This window comes from Zonotrichia albicollis, chromosome 11, assembly GCF_047830755.1.
Source record: "Zonotrichia albicollis isolate bZonAlb1 chromosome 11, bZonAlb1.hap1, whole genome shotgun sequence".
NCBI lineage: Eukaryota > Metazoa > Chordata > Aves > Passeriformes > Passerellidae > Zonotrichia > Zonotrichia albicollis.
The window spans coordinates 8,377,296-8,394,139 of NC_133829.1; the positions used below are offsets into that span (position 1 = coordinate 8,377,296).

At 42.4% G+C, this 16,844-nt stretch overlaps 1 protein-coding gene across 5 annotated transcripts in view; it reads left to right on the plus strand.

Moving 5' to 3' along the window:
• Positions 1-16,844, plus strand: part of ARNT2 (aryl hydrocarbon receptor nuclear translocator 2) — a 93,904-nt gene that overhangs the window by 63,646 nt on the left and 13,414 nt on the right. For 4 of the 5 annotated variants that reach the window (XM_074549252.1, XM_074549255.1, XM_074549254.1 and 1 more), the window contains 6 exons: positions 1,875-2,009; positions 2,790-2,864; positions 6,785-6,936; positions 12,634-12,706; positions 12,864-12,987; positions 16,548-16,647. In XM_074549252.1, the coding sequence (XP_074405353.1) occupies positions 1,875-2,009; positions 2,790-2,864; positions 6,785-6,936; positions 12,634-12,706; positions 12,864-12,987; positions 16,548-16,647 (659 nt within the window). The remainder of the gene's footprint in view (positions 1-1,874; positions 2,010-2,789; positions 2,865-6,784; positions 6,937-12,633; positions 12,707-12,863; positions 12,988-16,547; positions 16,648-16,844) is intronic. The other variant, XM_074549253.1, reaches the window with a different exon arrangement.

Consider the following 16,844-nt stretch of genomic DNA (forward strand, 5'->3'; position numbering starts at 1 on the left):
ATAAAAGAATTGCACACTGTTTTCCTACTAGATTGTAACTTTTAACATGCCTCCAGTTTATAAAGTGCCTTGATGTCTGTGCAGTCAGTGACTTCTACCAGCAGAGCAAAATGAAACTGTGATTTTGGTTCTGGATATGTGTACTTAATCCGGTAACAGCAGCAGAGATGTTCCTGAAGATGAGTGTGCACGGACCTGCCATTGTTTAGGGTGTGTAGGGCTGGGGTGCTGGAGGTGGTGAGAAATGTGGCAGTGCAGGTGCTGCAGGTGCTGGGGTAAAGTGACCCCCAGAACCAGTGATATGCTCCCTGCCATTTTTCCAGTCATTCACTCTCTGACTAATCAACTGCTTGAAAAACTGTGATTGCAGGAGCTATCCTGAAAATGGTAAAGATAAAGCAGTCAAGAGGCACTCCAGAAATCAGCTTTATTCTCAGCGTGTATTGTGTTATGCATTCAGATGAGATGTGAGCTGAAGGAACTGGGAAAATAAAATTTTCCTTCCTTTTGTGCAGAGGGTTGCAATTGTTGTAGTGCATTTCTGAGCAGAATTCAGAGCTCTGAGCTAAAGCAACCATGATGAATCTCTTTCCCCTCAGCAGGGAGGACAGTTTTTATTTTCCTGGTCTGGGAATCCTGCCATGGGTGATCATATCTGAGCCTCTTGCATGATCCCCTGCACTCACTGCCATCTGCTAGGAGGAGATCACTCCTCCTGACCAGGTGGAATGACCCTTTCAGGGGCCAGACCCATTTACCCGAGGTGAACAGCCTGCAGATGTTAGCACATCTGCAAAGTGGCTCTCCATGGCCATGGCAGAGCTACACAAATACTGCAACATGGGTTTCAGGTTTATAATGCTTTCATAATTAAGAGTAATATATTCCACTAATGGAAAGAAGGAAGTTATGGGGATTCATGTGTTATAACTTCCAAAGAAAAATTATTTCCAAGTAATGTCAAGATGTCTGTTACATTAGAGGAACCATTGTGGTGTGTGAGGGCAGGCAGGAGGAAGCTCTGTGGTGGGTTAAGTCAGAAAGGAGTCAGCGTGCACAAATTAAAAACTCTTGTTCTCTAACAGCAAGTTGAAATCTTGCATATGGTGAACTGGCTAATCAGCTCTGAGTTAGCAAAAAAAAAAAGATTTTGCTCATTTTGCATTGTTGGCAGAGATAGCCCTGGAAGATGTAAAAAAATCAGTGGTCTCCTTTGCACCTTCAGTGGGAAAGAATGGATATGAAGTGGCCTGATAGCACAGATTTCAGACTGAAAAATAGAATGGATATGAAGTGGCCTGATAGCACAGATTTCAGGCAGAGAGCTGAAAACACACAGTTCCCTCTGGTGAGATTTGAGAAGTATTTAGAGAACTGTGTTTTTCATTATGAGCAACCACTTGCTGGTGTAATATCCCCTACCTCAGCCTCTGGAGGACTTGGTTCAGGTTCTGTAGGTGTTTCAGGTGAGGTTCCTGTCACCTGAAAGGTTAGGTAATGGGTTGGTTTCCTATCCTAAGATAAGTGGACTGCACTGTCCTCTGCAAGTCATTCATTCTTGGTTGACAGAGATAGGATCCATGATGCCTGATGTGCTGCAAAGTGAGATGAGTCCAGCTGGACTTTCATCCTCAGTATATCCCCCTTCCTGGGAACCTCTGGTGTGTTTGTTTCTCTGCTGTGCTGTTAATCCTCAGTAGATGCCATGGGGTGAGATATTTGCCCTGCAAACCAGACCAAAGCCGTTCTGCCATTTATCAGTGCTGTTGTTTTATTTCACTTCCTTCAGCTGCTAGCAGTGTGCCAGCACATTCTGTCCTTTATTTGTGGGTCAGATGTGGCCCTAGGTGACTGGTGTGGCTCTCTGGCCCTAGGTGACCAGTTCTCCTGTGTGCATGGACATGAACGGCATGTCGGTCCCCACGGAGTTCCTGTCCCGGCACAACTCCGATGGAGTCATCACCTTTGTGGACCCAAGGTGCATCAGTGTCATTGGCTACCAGCCCCAGGTCTGTGGCCACTGGGAATGTGCAGAATGGGTGGAGCTAATGCAGAAAATACCATCTGAAAACATGAAGTATTTGTAGCTGATAATTCATACATCGGGCACTGAACGCTGTTTGTTTTTCTTTGCTGTCCATGCCTCTGGGGTATCTGTTTATACCTTTAGATCTGATTAAAATTCTAGCAGCAGAGTGCTCTGAACCTTGCACAGCTTTCCAATGAAGACATTTCTGTGACAGAAAGTTAACAGTGCTTGGAGAGAGTTTTAGTCCTGTAGACCTTTGATTCTGCCAGTCTCTTGAACAGTAAGCAAACATAATTTACAGCATCTATTTTCCTTTAGGCTACATCTGCTCCTCTGAACAGGAGGCTAGTACAGAACTGAGTAGAATAGTAAATGAACCACAGCTCTTCCTCCAATAACTCCCAGCAGTTGCAATTTAGAGGCAAAAGGACTTCCTAGTTCATTTGCTTATTCATATTTTTTTATTTTAAATTGCTTTATAATAAGTGTTTTTACAGAAATTAATACCATAAAACGAGCTGTAGTAGCAGGTGTCAGTCTTTTCAAGACACCATTTCAGAGGTAGTAGAAAATAACTTAAACTTTTGTGTAAAAATATGGGGCATTATGCCTACAAACCTTGTTTGTGTGGTTCATCCCTGATTAACTGAGTAATCTCATTAAATGTGATAGATCTTGTGTTTGCAAAAATGACTTGTAGGTCTACATGTGGATTTGTGTTGTATTTTGGGTTTTTTTACATAACTTTGTTTTATTCTAGGATCTTCTGGGGAAAGATATTTTAGAATTCTGCCATCCTGAAGACCAAAGCCATTTGAGAGAGAGCTTCCAACAGGTGCTGTGTCCTGCTCCTTTTGTTCCACACTTTATTATTTTGTCCACAGTAGTTTTTATTTTATTTTATTTTTATGCAGGAGAATAAGTGGCAACATACAAAACAATTTGTTGGTCAGTTATCAATTGGTTAAGCTGCATAATAAATGGAAGGAGGGGTTGACAGTATTTTCAGAAATAAATAATTTCGTTATATATTTGGTTTTTTGCTGCACAGGGTGAACTGTTTTGGAGATACCTGTGTTGATCCCCCTATGTTAAGTGGTAACTAAAATTATTTACCTTCCAAGATGGGATGTTGATTTGGAAGTAGTTACATCCCTTTGTGGTGCTGGATTGTTTGTAACTGAGTTCTCTGCTAGCATAGATGATTTGCTTTTTCATGTACCTTAATGGAGTTATGCCAGTTTACATCAACATGTAATTTGTCCCTTTTTCTCTGTTAGAAATTGAAATGTGCAGGGAAGTAACAAAAGAAATACAACATACAGGAAGAGTTACTGGTTTGGATTTATTTTTACCACGGGCCACATTTACAGCTGAATCAGTGACATCTATTCCATTGCAGAGCTTGCTGTTTCAGCTTGGTCTGGGGCATGCATTAGCAGGGCTTTCCCCAAGCTGTCTCCTTATTGCTGGGCTTTTCAGTGCCTTTCCTGCTGCACCAGAACACCCTGCACAGGATGTTTAACGTATTGCTGAGGCTCAGTTGATCTAAGTGGTTCCAGATTTTCTTGAAACAACCAATAGCTCAACCAAGTTGTGTTGATCCATCTTGCATTGGATGCTGAGATGTATTTTCAGCTGGGAAATGTGGATATGACTTCTAAGTAATTTGTATAGCCAACTGTTTGTTCAGGCATGGCATGCACAGACAGAGCCTCTGGGGGAAAAACAGTGAAATGCTGTGTCCCTAGAACAGATTGTGAAACTGAGGTTATGGTCTCTGCAGAAGTGTTGGAGATGGTGTCAGATATTCGTCCTCCTGCGCTGTTTCTCACCATCCCCCCTTCAACAGGGACCATCAGCCCCATGGCCAAGTGTGCCTCCAGTTCCTTGCACAGACTGAGTGCAAACAGCAGCCTTTTTAAATTCAAGATGTTGATTCACAGGCTGTGAGAGTTCAATGCTTTAAACAGGTCACCACACCCAGAACATCTCCTGTGCCCCAGCTTGGATGGGGATGTGATGCTGCAGCTGCATCCTCCTGATAGGGGTCTGTCACCAGGAGCCAGCTCTTCTCTCCTGCCTGCCCTCCTCCCCACCTTCCTGCTGCCTTGGTGCTGGCATTGCTGGGAGGGCTGAGCCCTTAATTCCTTTTGCATGGAACTCCAGCTTTGGGCTGGTTCAGCTCCCTGCACTGCTGCCTGACAGCATCAGCGGCGCAGGAGCAGTGAGAACACATATGCTGTTTTTCAGCGGTGCCCAAATGATTGATTCCACTCATCTGTCCAAGGGACAGTGACAGAGAGCTGCTGGATAATGGGCTGTCAAACATCCTCTGCAGGGAATCCGTGCAGTGATTGCCTGGGCCTCAGCAGGGCTGGCTAATGAACATTGCAGTTAATGACCTGGTCCTGCCTGTGTTCACTGCGAGGGAGATCAGGCTGTGGCAGGCTGCCTCTGTGCCCCTGAACTCGGCTGCTGGGGACTCCACTGTCACCACTCACTGCTGGGCATGTGCAGAAGTGATTTGCTGCATCAGGGACCTGCATGGTTTGCTTAAGGTCATACAGAAAGACAGCAGGAAAAAATGCAATTAGAAATTAAAGTTCCTGCTCACTCAATCTATGTCCAATCTATGGAAATAGTATGTTGTTTCCTTAGCAGGCAATGCCTTCTTGGGTGTATTTTTGTTCAGTACAGTAGCAGTGTGATTGGGGCTGTTATTCCCATCATGCAATAAAAGACTGAAGTAAACAGCTAAGCTTTGCACCAGGTGGTTTTTATTTCTGAAGTATATAAAGTTTAATCATTAGCTTTCAGATTTTTTGTGCTGGTTTGTTTGTGTGCTCTGACTTAAGACAGTTCAGGATTTTCCCACCAGCAATCTCTCTGCTTTATATATTATTACAAAATTACTGTTTGCTTAATCAGGGTTTCTGGGTAATAGATCACTGCCATTTGTTTTATTATTGTTAGTTTGGACTTAGAAATCTCTTAATTAAAAAGGTAACTGTGATTCCAAATAAACTATTTTTTTTTTCTTAAAACCTGAAAGCGTGACACTTCTTTTTTGCTGACAGTATCAGAACCAGGCTGGTGCATAACAGAAGAGGGAGGGAGGGTGGGTTTTGCAATTTTTGGTCAATTGCCAGTATCTATCTCAGAGCTTTATTTCCTTGGGAAGATAAATTCATTCATCAGGGTGGGAAAAATCAGGCCAGAATAAGATAGTCTCAAGGCTAAGACAAACAAATACAGGTTAATATCAAAGGGTCCAGTATACAGCTGTTGGATACCCAGTAGAATACTATTCAGATTGCACACTCTACACCAGCTCTGTGGTTTCTGCCCTGGGTGTGGTAGTAGAAAATTGCTGATAAAAGAATGTTGCTCAGTGAGCTCAGAAAAACCCTGTTAAAGCATTAAAAATCCCCCAACAAAACCAACCAAAAGTCATTTATTTCAATATGTTTTTGAGCTTTCCTGGGCTTTGCTAAAGGTTGTTGTCTTCTATTTGCATTCTTTCCATTTAGTTGCATATCCAGTTGATTAATTTGAAGTGCAAACCTCTGAAAAAAGCAGGATTGGAACATTTTTCTTAATCTAATTGCTTGTCAATTAAGACAGAGGGTAAATAGTGGGACTTCTACTTTTAGAGAATACAGGCTGCAGATAGCTAATAAAAAGTAAATTCCAGATGTTAATGATTAAGAATCCACAAGATGTGGCATTTATTTGCAGTAGACCTTCCCTTTCCTTCCTTGGGGCAACCCTGAGATAGCCTGGTGGAAAAGCTGTAAAATATAAACAGAGATAGGCCAGGTAAGTGCCAGCTGAATGACTTGAAACCATGAAAGTTTTCTTCTGGCTTAACCCCAGATTGTTGGATAACACACAAAATGCAGTTGCAGGGCCAATATGAGCAGATTGGTTTGAATGTGCTTTAGTTGGCTGCTTCTTAATCCTCACTTGTTGCCTAGCTGTTGACTTGAACAAAACTTCAATTACCAAACCCAGACATTTGAATTCTTAGTTACAAACACATAGCCTGTGCAAGCAAGGAATTTATACTGTTAAAATGGGCAGTGGCTTATCAGTGTTCTCTCCATTCAAACACTGGCTCACTCTTTTAAGCCAGAAGCAAGGGATTCTTGTTAGCAATTTGCCATCCTGGAGAGTCTTTCAATATGTTTGAGGTAGGAGGGAACCAACCCCTGGTGGTTTCTAGAAAAACAAAAAATAAACACCACTGTATTTAAGCATTGTCCTAAATTTTGCTGCTGATTTTTCACATATATTAATTGGGTATAGCTGGGTATCCAAGCAGTAAAGCAGTCAACCTCAAAATGGCTTTTCTTGTAGGCTTCTGTTTAGCTGCCGTGATTGGTTTATGGTTTACAGATAAACATTTAAAAGATCCTCAGTTTGGTGTCTGTCAATCTCTTGATAAGTGTTTTGCATTAAAACATTCCTAAAGTTTCTGTACAACCTGATGATTGTCCAGAGTCTGTATTCTTTTTCTAAGCAGGCTGGAAATTGGCATGTTATGTGACAAAGCATGAGGATTTCATCCTGAAGGAGATAGCTGTAAACATGGATAGGATTTTGCGTATTCTCTCCAAATTAAAAATTCCTCTGCTGTCCCTGTAGCTTTCTGGAATTCAAGTTTAAAATGCACCAGTTGCTGCTGTCGACTGTTCATTTGCACAGCAGATAGCAATCTCCTGTTACTAACCTTTCCAAATGGCTTTGCAGGTGGTGAAGCTGAAGGGTCAGGTGCTGTCTGTGATGTATCGGTTCCGCACCAAGAACCGGGAGTGGATGCTGATCAGAACCAGCAGCTTCACCTTTCAGAACCCTTACTCTGACGAGATTGAATACATCATCTGCACCAACACTAATGTCAAGTATGTGCCTTTCTGGGTGCTCCCCTCCGTGGGTTTGAAGGAATTGTAACCATTCTTTTTCCATGTAAAGCACATCCCAGTTTTTAACAGATACCGTTTGCTTCTCTCTAACAGCGCAGGCTGTAACAGGGTTTTGCTGCATCAGGAGATCTCCCAGTGTAGCTGTTTCTCTGTGTCATTATCCTGTGGTGCTTCCAGGGCCTGGCTGCACTGGGGGGAAACGTCACTTATCTGTTATGTCATTAGACAAGGCCATTGATCTCAGTCCAGGCTGCCTTGAACTAATGCAGAGCTTCCAGCAGCACAACAGCTGTCCTGGTACTGGAGGAAGGTTAGCCTGACTCCTGAGCCAAGACAAAATTCCATGTCCATGTTCATACCATTCTGTATTCTGGGCTCTTCTGCTTCAGCTGTGTCTATTTTACGACCTAATGAAGCTGGCAGAATTATTTCCTAGTAGGTTTGATTGGGAAGGATTCCTGATAGTTTAGCTTTGATAGAATATCCCCAAGTATGGGGGTGATCCAACTCCTTATCTTAAGAGGAAAATGAAATCATCCTGCCTTGGAATTAATATTTTCAAAAATCTTTCATTTCATGGCCTCTTGGGGGGAAATCACACTCAGAGTATGGTGGAGGTTGATCTCTGTGGACTGAGCAGAGATGCTTTTGGAGCCTGCTGAGTTCTCAGCCAATAACTGCAGAACCTAATCTGGCCTTGATTGTTTTATATTGTGAGGGTTTTTTTAATAAATGTTTCTTCTTTCCAATATAAACTTAATCTATTCTTAAAACTAAATCTGCTTCTGGTCTGACCAGAGATTTTTTTTTTTTTTGCCAAGTCTTTAGCTGGGAGGAAATTACCGAGTTTGAGATCTCACCCTTAGACCATATATCAGAAATGCTGCACGAGCAGTCTGCCGCTGGAGGTGCCTGCTGAGAGCTCCACTGCAAAACCAAACCCCTGGGGCTTTGGCACTGGAGTTTGCAAGTGCCTCTGGGCATTCCTTGTATTGCTTCTTTGGCCTTGGCACATACCTAGACTGGAAGAGCTGTGCATTCACTTCCATGAAACCCAGCATCACAATTGTTTTCCTCTTTTTGTTTTTCTGCATACCCAAAAAGTTGGGTTTAAACTGAATAGTTAAGCTCATTGAAAACAGGCAAATGTGTCTTGAGATCAGACAGCTTGTCTGCACTGTGCATCAAAATAGCTATTTCCACATTTCGGCTGTCCCATAATACTTTTTCAGATAATTTGTATATGCAAAAAACAGGCCTGCAAAGTAAAAAACATCTTCTGAGGTTTGTCCCAGGCTGGCTTAATTGTGCTTTGTTCCCCAGAGGCCACGGATGAAAAAGTGGGGCTGGAGGCTTATGTTGTGTTGACTCTGGGAATGCTTTTTGTGAGCCTGCCCTGTACAGTTGAGCTTGGCACCACAGCCCTCCCTGTGATGAATAGCACTGTGCCAGCTCCTGGCTCTGCTTCCATCTCTCTTGCTAGCTTTGAATAACAACCCAGAAATGCTGACCTAATATGGAAGTTGCCTGCTGCTACTTTGACAGAGGATGTTCCCTCTTTCCTGTCATGTTGAAAATGTTCTGAAATGGGCAAGATACAGCCCATTATACTCCTGCTTTTGAATAGTAGAAAGAATGCATTATTACACTGTTTTTGGTTTTCCCCTTATTCTCTCCCAGCTCTCAGATTTCCAAAGAGGACTTACTGTAAAGTACAGCAGTTCCTGCCTGTTTCTGGCTATTTTTTTCCCTCTGCATTTGGGGTCATGTTTTGATTTCTGATTTCCTAGCTGCCCTGAAGAGTTGTACGTCATGGTGTAGCTGTGATTTCCAGCTGCTCATTAAGCTGCTGCTGGGACTGGTGGTTTGGCACTAGCCCTGCTGTGCGTGGCCATCCTTACATGGTCCTGGAAGGTGCTTCCCATGGAGACCAGGCAGGCATGCCTTGCTCTGCCCAGCTGAGGCCACAGAGACAGATTTGATATTCCTATCACTTTGGTAATCTAGGCAGCCCCATAAAAAACAGGCTTGAAGTAGTTAAAAATTCAGCATGAAATCATAAGGACAATGTAGCCAAAAAAAGGGAGTTTAAGTCAGTTTTTAACTGATCTCTGTGTCTTGATAATAGCTGAAGCTGGTCAGTGAACAGCATTTTCCCAAAAGACTGTAGAGGGCAGTGATGATTTCAGTTGTTCAGGAATTCATTGATTTTTACTGTTATTTGTTGGCTTGGTTTTGGTTGTTCTGTTTCTTTTTTCCTTCTTTTTTCCGCCCCTTTTTTTAAATAAAGATACTCCTTTGGAGCTTCACATAGTGAAATGTCCAAACTTGCTTTTGGTACAGAAGGATAAGGAAATAATTAGGTTCAAATGTTCACTCAGTTCTTTGCAAAAAAAAAAAAAAGAAAAGAAAACTTCTCTCAGTTTCACTTGGGTGTAGTCATCCAAGAGAAACTTCCTGGAGAAATGAAGCATTTAACATTTCACATTTGTGCTGTGCTGGGCTGTGAAGAAGAGTCCCCTGTTTGACCACGTCTTCCTGTGTAGTTGGGACTGTTTGATTTCCAAAGAGAAAAAATAATTGTTATCAGTATTTATTTATTATGCAGACAGAGCAGTGTTTGAATCAAATAATGTTGTGGTGACAGGTTATATAAAGGTCTTATATGTATATATATTGATAGGTATATACATCAAAATAAAGAAGAGATGCATTTTTGTGGGCTGTGTGGAATATCTGATGTTTCATTTTTGGAAGCCACAGGTCTTGTGCTGCTCTGTGTGAATTTATGAGTCCTGTGGTTGCCCTGAGTCTCGGGATTTGTTGTGTTGGAGTGAGCTGGCCCAGGTCACTGCTGGATGAATCAGCCTGTGGGAGAGATGCTTTCTGCTCTGGCTTCTCCTGGGCCAAAACACTAAAGAGATCAGCAATGCTGATAAAATTGCAGTTGATGGTGGTGGTGGTAAAGACTTTCTCGTGCTCTGGTGTCATCTGTGGTCTGTCTGACACTGCTGTTAGAGCCTTCCCAGGGCTGAGCTGAAGCTCTAGGCTAGAAGAGGGAGATACTGAGAATTCTTGAAAGAGGATTTTACAACCACAGCCCCAAGGCTTTTACTACTCTGCTTTTGTGCAAACCAGACACAGGAAACACATGTGCCTGTATTACATAAAAATAGCTTGGTAGGGATGCAGGATTGTTGTTTCACTTCCACCAAAGAGCCTGTTAATTTTAAAGTTCAAATCATTTTTATTTACTGTCATGCCTGGAAAGGGAACCAGTGACTTCAGTTTTCGTAGAGAGAGCTTAACATCCTCTCAAATGTCAGGAGATCTTCCACAGTCTTCCTTTTTCCTCCATGTGTATTTACTGAAGTAAATTTGAAGTAACTGTCAAAACCTTCAGATTTGCTGAACCATTCTTGTCCAAGCCAAGAGCTTTTCCAGTTTCATACTGAACCTGTGGGTCAGTACAGACAGAATCCACTGCTGACCCAGTCAATGCCTCACTTGCTGTGTTGGGTAAACTGTAGAGCCAAGAAATTGTTCATTGACACCTTGAACCCCTGAAACTGAAAGTGAAACCAAGGACAATTTTTGGGTTCAGAGTTAGAAGGCAACTTTGAGTTTTGCCCAAAGTGATGATAATCCACTGTTGTGTTTCATTGTTACTGTCCAGCAGTTGGGTGGCTGAAGGGACCTGTTGGCTGCCAGAGGGGGTGGCAGGGTCTGAAGCAGCCACAGCAGCAGCACTGAGCTCTCCCTGGTTGGCTGCTCCATGAATTGCTGCACATTTTCTTAAAGTTTCAAGCACCATTTAAACTATTTGTGCAGTAACAGCCAACAACAACATAAGATGCTACCCTGGCTTTACATTTCAATCTTAATTAAGTGCAGCGTAGCTTGCACGGGGTTCAGTAAAGATACACCCAACTATTTGGTTTTTATAGGAAATGGATTTTGGGTGGTTGTTCCCAAAGTTCAGTGCTGTTAGCACAGTGTGGTGTTTATATTGTAGTGCAGCTTAATGAGTATTAGAGATGAAAGATAGAGAGGGGAGAAGGAGCACTAAGTTAGAGAAGTGCCTACAAAACAAATAACGAGTGAGTGTGTGCTGTTTGGTTTGGCTCATTTGTATGTATATGGCTGAATCAAGAAAACATTCTTTATAAGGAACAGAGGAGAGCCTAATGTGCTGTTTATTGACACATGCACTGAGTTGGTGGTAATAAAAACAAATGAAAGAGTGTAATTAGCTTTCACGTTAACGACGGGGTTTAATGGGTGTTTATTGTCCACGGGGTGGGTTTTAGAAACTTCCCCATAGATTCCCCACGATTCAATTGCCTCCTGTAGTTCTGTTGGAGAAGTTTGCATTTTCTGCTTGTGAACAAAGAATGCCTTTGCATTCCAGAGGTAATTTTTAGGAATTTTCTGTTTGCTAAAATAATAGGGAAAATCCTCTAATGGCTTGGAGGACTGCCTTTTTTTGCATGTTACTGCTAGGACAAAAGTCATTCCCTGTATTATGTGTTCTCACACTGTAAGGCTTGCAGAAGGCTTTTGGCCACTTATTCTGACCCACTGTTTGTTGCAGGACTCAGATTTTTGCCATGGAGCATAAAAACTGACCAAAGTGTCTCCTGGAAAAGCTTCAAGGGATAGCAAATGTGTCACTTACTTCAGTGGCTTGTTTGAGTGATTCCTCACATTTCCACGAGTTTGTGTCTAATTTGTCATTTGACTTTGTCTGCAAGTTTGTCTCTTAGTCCCTTGGCATTTGAATTTATTTCAAAATTTAAAAGAAGATTTGGATGAAAATCTAAAATTTTAACCTGTGGCTAAAAATACATTGTAATTTCCCAGAATTTCAAATCCATGATCTTGCTATTTTGCCAAATCTCATCTATTCCTGCCTGCCCAAGCATCATCTCTCTGGGGAAAAACACGCATGGTGTATAATTCCTTTTTGGGTTTGGGGTGTTTTTTCCTTCAGAAGGAAGCCAGAAACATACATGAACTGTAAGCACTGTCAAGGATCATTTACAAGTATCAAATCCAAGTATTTTGTCAGTTTAAGTCCAATCCTGTTGTAATCTCTGAGCTCTAGCATAATTTTGGGTTTCATATCTTTGCTAACTGAGCCAAGAGCCTCACAAAGATGAGTGTTCAACCTGTGCATCTCCAGGCCAGAAGTGTTCTTGCTTGTTGTGACCAAGCAATAGAAAGCAACTGTTAATCAGAGGTGCAGAACATCTGGATAACTTCCCAGCTGCTGAGTTGTTCTGTCATTAAGCATCTTCCTGGAGAGCAAGCTTAATGTTTCCTTCAGTAGAATCAGAGAGGGGGTCCGCTGTGTTCATCATTAACATGAGGAAGACAAGGAATTAAGAATAGTGAATTTTTAAATCTTTTAGAAGGAGATTTTGTTCCATCCTCCATTACTTACCCACCTACACTTCAGTGCTACCACAGCAAAGCTCTTCCTGTGCCCTGTTGCATTCCTGTGGTGCAGATTTTCTCAATGAGAAAGTTGTAAAAACAGATGGATCTCACAGGAAAGGATTTAGTAAATCACCTGAGACACATTTCACTGGAAGTGTAAAATAGGAGACCATGACTATTCCTTTTTGTATCTTAATTGGTTTTTGTAAGAAAGTCGTTTTGTCTCCCTTGCAGACAACTTCAGCAGCAGCAAGCAGAACTCGAAGTACATCAAAGAGATGGGCTGTCATCCTATGACTTATCTCAGGTGAAATTGCTCAGATTTTTCTTTTTGTGTCTCTGATCATTTAAGATGTAAAACAACAGCACATTTCGGCAAAACTAAAAGCACATTGTGACTGTCTCTGAATTCCTTTTTGTCAAATACAGCAGAGGGAATCACTTTCCTCTCTGTATCTCAACAGGTGCCTGTTCCAAGTATACCAGCTAATGTTCATGAGGGTGGAAAGTCTGTGGAAAAGCCTGATGCTATCTTCTCCCAAGAGAGAGATCCTAGATTTGCTGAGATGTTTGCTGGAATAACTGCTTGTAAGTGAATGTCCCTGATGTTTAATTTATAATACTGTGTGATAAGCTTGGTTACATGGTGTAGAGCACAGCTTCAAGAGAAAGGAGAGAAACTGCTGCATGGCAGAGAATTTTCTAAGCAGCTTCAGTCTTTGGGGCATTTCCTAGCATTTGTCATTAGTTGGTGTTTCCCCTAAAGATGGTGGAGTAAATTCAAAGAGGTAAGGATGGCTTTAGTGTCACCAGAGCTGCCTGGTTTTGATTCTCTTTTCTTTTCACAGGGACACCTTAGGCAGTGCTCCCAGATGTTAAATATACTGAGCAGAACATTCCATTTCTAAGTGTATATTTTCTTTCCTAAACAGCATAGGTAAATTCATTTCTCTAAATAGGGACATATTTCTCTAAAATGGACAAGAAAGTTACCATATAGTCTTAAGATTGGCTGCAGTTTTTTATCAAATCACCAGCTTTTGTATCAATGTTTTCAGAGTCATGTGCTGCCAGCAATATAATTGTTCTCTGGTCAGTTGAGGCATCTCCAGCCATGCTACCTGGTTGTGAGGAGTCCTTCCTCTTTTTCCCACAACTTTTAAAATTTTCAGTAAGGTCTTTTAAGATTGCTAGGAGTCTCAGGAACAATTTGTTGTTCTGTATTTCTTGGAAATCACTGTGAGGACAGAGTCCTTACTGGTGCCCTCACTGAAGGATTTCCCAGCCTGTTGTAAGAGGTAACAGCCAAATTGTCAGTCAGACAGACGGAGCTGTCCCAAAGCAGCCCCAGCCTGTGCTGCCTGGTGCCCTAACAGACAGAAAACCACTAAGACTTGCAGCTGAAGGCATCATCTGAAATATATCTGCAGGAAACCAGCCAATGCCATGGCTTCTGGAAGAGCTCATTGATTGTTTATTGTTCTTAGCTGTCCTCACTGAAAAAGAGGAATTTTTACATTTGTTTTAAATAAATCAATGTGCAAGTATCATGCAGTGCAGGGAGGAAACAACCCACAGGGTTTGACTGCAGGGGTGTTGGAAGGTGACCTCGCTGTTGGTTTCTTATGTCTGGATTGGCTTTTTCAGTTGGAGAAGACATTGTAATTGCAATATATACTTGATACTCTGTCCCCCTGTTGCTAGGACTGCTCTGCTGTTCCTGTTCATCCTTCTCTGTTTGCTTGAACAGCGGAGTCAACAGCTGGGGCCATAAAGGGGGTCCATTAGAAGGTAGCAAGACTCCAACCCTAAACACCAGAATATGTTTTTCCAAGCAACAGCATCTTGCTTTTTGGCTGCCTTACTGGCTCCTCTTCAGGCAGCTCTCAGCTGTTTGTGGGGAGGGGTGAGGGTTAAGGGTGTCACAAGCTGTGAGGTAGCTGGGAGGTTATGTTCTTGGAAATGCCATTTCTCCTTTCATTCTTATCAATTTACAGGCTGTGCTTTTTTTGGGACATTCTGCCTCTCTGAATTTCTCATGGGAGCTGTGATCAAGGTCTCCTCTGAATGATAAAGGATGGTTCCCAGTCAGGGATGAGGTACCCTGTCCAAAACCAATATTGACAAGCCTGTGTGCTGCCTGCCAGACATTTGCCTTATGTTGATACCTGATCTTGTCCTGTAAGAACATGGGCTGACACAGGGAGAGTGCTGCTATTAAAATTTCATTAAAAATCCAAAGGTTGGGAGAGGAAGCCTGTCTTCACCAATTCATGCAAGTGATTTGAAGCATGGGATGATGCAGTTCTTAGAGAGGGATTCAGTTAAGAGGCAGAAACATTGGAGATACTGGTCCTGCTGTGGGAAGGGACATCATTGACCAATGGAGTTTATAGAGAAACAGGTAAAATTCACAAAAAAAACACCTCAACCACAAAAAAAAAAAAAAAAATCAGTGCTCTATCAAAGGTGAGAGCAGAGAATTGTGTGAAAAATCCTGGGTAGGAATACAGCTGGGAGAGATGTGGGCCAGATTCAGAGGCTGAAGGGCATTCAGGGTAACTCAGGAAGGAGAATTAGCTGCTTGCTATTAGTTTAGCTGTTCCCTTTGTCTTGGCCTCATCCTGTGGCACAGACCCTGGTAGCTGCCATGGCAACTGTGCTCCACTTGAGGAATTCCAGTTCATTTGGGGCACTCTCAATTTTTCTGGTGAGTTGTTCTCAAATATCTAAAGCACCCGCAGGATTTTGGCTCAGTCTCTTCCAGCCCTGAGAGTTTGGTTTCCCTGCAAATGGTGGCCTTAGAAAATGGGGCATCTCTCTCATGCAAGAATGACATTACTGCAGAAAAAGAAAAACTCATCTGTCCTTCTTATCAGAGATATATCAATCCATTCTCAATTCTTCCTGCTATATGCACAACCTCCTCTACATCTTGTCCCCATTTCTCCCTGTTCTTGTTTTTAAATATGAGAGCAGAGTTTTGCAGCCCAGCCTTGGTTTCTGTGCTGGGCAGTAGACAGCCAGGGAGGAATTTCTACAGATTTCTGCAGAAAGATTACAAAGACAAGCAATGCTAGCTTGCATCAGTGGCATCCACACTCCAAGGTTCCTGTGAGGGAATTTGAGGTGACTTTTTTCTTTTGAGAGGCAAGCTTAGGTTCTTGTTAGGAACATAATGTAAGAACAACTTAGGTAACAGGGAAGAGCTGCTGTGTGTTGGAGGCCTTTGGTGAGTCACACTCAGGAGGTCTCTAAAAGCTGGGGAAAGCTAAAAAAAAATTTAAACACCTAAAAAATACTTGTTACTTGTGAGTTGAGTGGGCCTTTTGTCCGAGAGAGCATCTTGTGAAATGAGTGGGAATCTGCAAAGAGCAGAGAGGAAAATGAGGGGGCAGACTTGATTTCTAGGCCTGTCAAGTACCTGGCAACATATGGGTGCAAAACCATCAGTGAGTTGCACTTGGAGAGGAGATGGAGAAGGTGATTAAAGGGTGGTGTAGCAGACCTGTAAATTATTTTAAGGGAAGCAGTAGTAAGATTTCCCTGAGCTTTGGACTTATCCAGTACCAGAAAATTAAATTAAGGGACCAAATGGTGCTGTTCACCCAGTCTTGTTTCATTCAGTTAGAGATTGATCTCCAGTTGCCACTTTAAGGGTAAACTGTAAAAGTTAATGGCATCTCTTTGTGCAATTTATTCACTACACTCATTTGTCTTCCACCCCTCTGGGGTACTTCTATCCTACTTCATTGTTCCCCATTCTATTTCATGGTTCCTCATTGTATTGCATGGCTCCCCATTCTATTTCATGGCTCCCCATTCTATTTCATGACTCCCCCAAGCCACATGAGGACAGCAAATTCCACAATAGACCTGTGTTTTGCCTTGCCATAGCTCAGGTGTGCAAGTCTTGTGACACTCAGGAGCAAAGTGTCACCTGGGATGCAGGTGGGGTTGGAAGTTGTCACCCCAACATCAGCAGGCAGTGCCACCAGACATTGGAGCTAATGTGTTCCACAGGGCTTCTTCATGAAGCTTGAAGAAGGGAAGAAAGCATACATTGCAATTGTCTTTAAATATTTTTTCTTTCATTTATCTCACCCCCTAAATTAATTATTTTTCTGTGATGTGTTTTTCTCTTGCAGCAGATAAAAAAATGATGGCCTCTGCATCCACAGCAGGGAACCAGCAGCTTTACTCCCAGGGAAGCCCATTTCAGCCAGGACACTCGGGAAAGACTTTCAGGTATTTGGTGCAGATCCTGAATGTGTCAGTCCCTGTCTGAGAGGGGGAACTGTCCCCTGCAGCACTGTGGAAACAAAACCAGCCCAAGGTGCAAGAGCTTCCTTTACATGAATGAATTTTGCTTTGTGTACACTTCACTGCTGGTGGTCTTTCAGCATTTTGGCTGGGCTTACAAGCTGAGATGATTTGGGTGTCTC